This window comes from Carlito syrichta, unplaced genomic scaffold (assembly GCF_000164805.1).
Source record: "Carlito syrichta isolate Samal-C Ts95f unplaced genomic scaffold, Tarsius_syrichta-2.0.1 Scaffold304686, whole genome shotgun sequence".
Classification (NCBI taxonomy): domain Eukaryota; kingdom Metazoa; phylum Chordata; class Mammalia; order Primates; family Tarsiidae; genus Carlito; species Carlito syrichta.
In genome coordinates this window covers 276,944-281,526 of record NW_007248782.1, presented here as the reverse complement: position 1 = coordinate 281,526, position 4,583 = coordinate 276,944, and the positions used below count along the sequence as shown (strand labels likewise).

General features: G+C 44.7%; 1 protein-coding gene across 1 annotated transcript in view; it reads right to left on the bottom strand.

Annotated features, from left to right (window-relative positions):
- Positions 1–4,583, bottom strand: part of GLE1 (GLE1, RNA export mediator) — a 47,947-nt gene that overhangs the window by 33,165 nt on the left and 10,199 nt on the right. The window contains exon 2 of the mRNA XM_021713699.1: positions 3,822–4,043. Coding sequence (XP_021569374.1) covers positions 3,822–4,043 — 222 coding nt within the window. The remainder of the gene's footprint in view (positions 1–3,821; positions 4,044–4,583) is intronic.

Here is a 4,583-nt window from a genome sequence, read left to right as displayed (position 1 = left end):
CCACTCACCTTGGCCTCCCAAAGTGCTGGGATTACAGGCTGAACCACTGAGCCCGGCCAGAAATAGTTTTTGAAGACTCATATTTTTAGGCTGCATGTGGTGGCTCACATCTCTAATCCCAGCACTTTGGGAGGCCAAGGTAAGAGGAATGCTTGAGCCCAGGAGCTTGAGTCCAGCCTGAGTACCACACTGAGACCTCATCACTACAAAAAATAAAAATTAGCCAGGCATGGTGGCACCCACCTGCAGTCCCATCTTCTTGGAAAGCTGAGGTGGGAAGATTACCAGAGCCCGGAAGGTTGAGGCTGTGGTGAGCTGTGATTGTGCCATTGCACTGCAGTCTGGGCAACAAAGTGAGACCTCTGACTCCAATAAATAAATAAGTAAATAAGAAGTAATTTTTTTATAGATGAAGTGTTAGATATAAACTTTCCATGTAAAAGAGCCATGCATGCTGGGCGCAATGGATCATGCCTATAATCCCAACACTTTGGGAGGTTGATGTGGGAGGATTGCTTGAGTCCAGGAGTTCAAGACCAGCCTGGGTAACATAGCAAGACCTCATCTCTACAAAAACAAAAAATAAGGCCGGGCACAGTGGCTCATGCCTGTCATCCCAGCACTTTGAGAGGCCAAGATGAGAGAATTGCCTGAGCCCAGGAGGTGGAGAGCAACCTGAGCCAACATGGCAAGACCTCATCTCTACAATAAATAAAAAAAATTACCCAGCTGTGGTGGCATGTGCCCATAGTCCCAGCTACTTGGAAGGCTGAGGTTGAAGGATCACTTGAGCCCAGGAGGTCGAGGTTACAGTAGCCATAAGCGTGCTACTGTACTCCAATCTGGGTGACAGAGTGAGACCCCGACTCTAAACAAATTAAAAATCAAAAAATTAGCTAGGTATGGTGGCACACACCTGTAGTCCCAGCTATTCGGGAGGCTAAGGAGGGAGAATCACTTGAGCCCAGGAGGCTGAGGCTACAGTGAACTGTGATGGTGCCACTGCACATGAAAATATGTTCATGTGCAATAAGCTCCATGAAAATATGTTCAAAATCATTAATAATTAGGGAAATATAAATCAAAATCACAATGAGATACTACCCATTATAATAGCTACTATCAAAAAAGCAAAGTAACGGATTTTTCAAGGATATGGACAAATTGAAACCTTTGTGCACTGCTTCTGGGAATGTAAAATGGTACAGATGCTGTGGAAAACGTATGGCAGTTGCTCAAAAAATTAAAAATAGGATTGGCATATGGTCCAGCAATTTCACTTCCACACCCAAAAGAACTGAAAACAGATATTCAAACTAACAAATGTATACTCATGCTCATAGCAGCATTATTCACAATAGCCCAAAGGAAAGCAACAAAAAAAACTCAAGTGTCCATCCACAGATGAAGGGATAAACAAAATGTAGTATATAAATACAACAGAATATTCAGGCTTAAAAAGAAAGGAGGCCGGGCTCGGTAGCTCAGCCTGTAATCCCAGCACTTTGGGAGGATAATGTGGGAGGATTGTTTGATTCAGGAGTTCAAGATCAGTCTGGGTGACATAGTGAGACCTCATCTCTATAAAAACCACACACACACACACACACACACACACACACACACACACAAAAGCCGGGGGTGGTGGCATACATCTGTAGTCCCAACTACTTGGAAGGCTGAGATGCAAGGATCACCTAAGCCCAGCAAGTTGAGGCTGCAGTGACTGTAAGCATGTCACTGCTCTCCAGCCTGGGCGACAGATTGAGACTCCAACTCAAAAAAAAAAAAAAAAAAAAATTACTCAGGTGTGATGGCAGGCACTTGTAATCCCAGCAACTCAGGAGGCTAAAGCAGGAGATCACTTGAGACCAGGAATTTGAGGCTTCGATGACCAGTGATTGTGTCACGGCACTCCAGTCCAGGCAATAGAGTAAGACCCTGATTCACACACACAAAAAAGAAAGGAATTTCTGACACATAGTACAATATGGATAAACCTTGAAGACATTATGCTAAGTTAAATAAACTAATCCCCAAAGGACAAATACTGAATGATTCCACTTATATGAGACACCTAGAGTGGGTAAATTCTTAAAGACAGGAAGTAGAATGATGGTTGCCAGCAGCTGGAGAAAGGGGAATGGGAGTTATTACTCAATGGCTACAGTTTCAGTTTGGGATAATGAAAAAGTTGTGGAGATGAATAGCAATGTAACAGTATAAGACTGTGAATGGACTTAATGTCACTGAATTGTACACTTAAAAATGGTGAAATGAAGCTGGGTTCGGTGGCTCAGCCTGCAATCCCGTGCCTTTGGGAGGCTGAGGTGAGTGGATTGCTTGAGCCCGCGGGTTTGAGACCCTGGGCAACTTGGTGAGAAATCATCTCTACAATAAATCAAAAATTAGCTGGGCGTGGTAGCACACACCTGTAGTTCCAGCTTCTTGGAAGGCTGAGGCAGAAGGATCGCCTGAGCCCAGCAGGTCGAGGCTACGATGGCCATGAGCATGCCACTGCACTTCAGCCTGGGCGACAGAGTGAGACTCCAATCCCCCCCCCAAAAAGAAAGTGTACATACAATCTGAATATGCCTAGGTGAAAATATGCAGGTATATGAGATTGTAAAGAAGAAATTGTTGACTGAAATGACCAAATCATAGAGAGATTTAAATTTTTGTTTGGGTGTTATGATTATGCTTATTCAATAAACAAAAATTTATATTGGGGAAGGACAAAAAGACACAAGGAACTGTCTTTCAGAAAATAAACATAGGAATTGCAATTTCCACTTTATTTTTTAGTTGTGCTCTTACTCTGTCTGTCGCCCAGGCTGGAGTGCAGCAGCACACTCATGGCTATTGTAGCCTCGACCTCCAGGGCTCAGGCAATCCTTCTGCCTCAGCCTCCTGAGTAGCTGAGAATACAGGCACATGCTACCATACCTGGCTAATTTTTTTCAATTTTTGTAGAGACGAGGTCTTGCTATATTGCCAGGGCTAGTCTCAAACTCCTAGGCTCAAATAATCCTCTCTCCCTGGCCTCCCAAAGGCACCATGCCCAGTCAATTTAACTATTTTTAAGTGGGAGAAGCAAAGAACAGCAAAACAAAAGTGGGGACAAAACAGCCAGAAATAGGGTAAAAATTCACACAGAACCAAGGATAAGATGTGTACACTTCAAGAGCAGGCATACACTTTAAGTCTTCTTCCAGTAAACAACACAAATAGGGAGACCTTATCAGTTAACCAGACACAGTGCTCATGAGAAAAAAAATCAATCCAACTGCTCATGAAATTTTTTTTTTTTTTTTTGAGTCAGACTTTCACTCTGTCGTTCAGGCTGGAGGGCAGAGGCAGCACACCAATGGCTACTCCAGCCTCGGCCTGCTGGGCTCAGGCGATCCTTCCACCTCAGCCTTCCAAGTAGCTGGAACCACAGGCACATACCACCATGCCCAGCTAATTCTTTGATTTATTGTAGAGACGAGGTCCAGCCAAGTTGCCCAGGCTGGTCTCAAACCCCTGGGCTCAGGCAATCCTCTCACCTCAGCCTCCCAAAGTGCTGGGATTACAGGCGTGAGCCACTGTCCATGGCTTTGCTCATGAAATTAATTACACTAATCTTGGAACTAAGACTAGAGAAGAATATTTCCCTCTGGATCTTCACAAAGAGACACCAAGTGATATGGTCAACACTGTCCCTACAAAAAGCTGCAACGAAAAGCAGTCATTATTTTCCCCAGAGTTTTTGTTGTCATATGACAATATTAAACACTTCCACTTGCATGCCGTTTATCTTAAACTGAGTAAAACCTTACCTGGGCTCCATTTGGTGTTTCAGGGGAGGCTGGTAAGAAGGCAGAGCTTCTGGTGGGAGATTTAGGCACGAACAAGGGCTGGTCTAGGGCTGACGTAGGCCTAGAGGATGGTGACATCTCAGAGGGAGGTGGGTTGTCCCGTGTGTGGGGTAGGACATGATCTACCACCCATCCAGAGTAAGGAGACAGCTTGGGAAGAGACACACATTCTTCTAAGACATCCTAGAGAAAAGAAAATGGTTAAACCCAACTTGCATGTCAACTGACTCACTACCTGCCTTAGGAAACATCTGAGAAGGCCTAAATAAATAAACACCAAGACCCAAAGTAACTTGTATTAACAATCAAATGAAAAGAAAGTACAGTGGTTTACTGATAATGACTCTGACTACCATCCTTCTACAGAAAATCAGATTAAATAATCCAAACTAGTTGGGCTCGGTTGCTCAGCCTGTAATCCCGCTCCTTTGGGAGGCTGAGGTGAGTGGATTGCCTGAACCCGCAGGTTCGAGACCCGCCTGAACAACTTGGCGAGACCTCATCTCTACAATAAATCAAAAATCAGCCGGGTGTATGGTAGCGTGTGCCTGGAAGTGCGCACCTGTAGTTCCAGCTGCTTGGAAGGCTGAAGCAGAAGGATCACTGGAGCCCAGCAGGTTGAGGCTGTGGTGGCTGGGGGCGGCCACTGCACTCCAGTCTGGGCGACGGAGGGAGACTCCAACTCAAAAAAATAAAATAAAATAAAATAAAATAAAGCAGCAA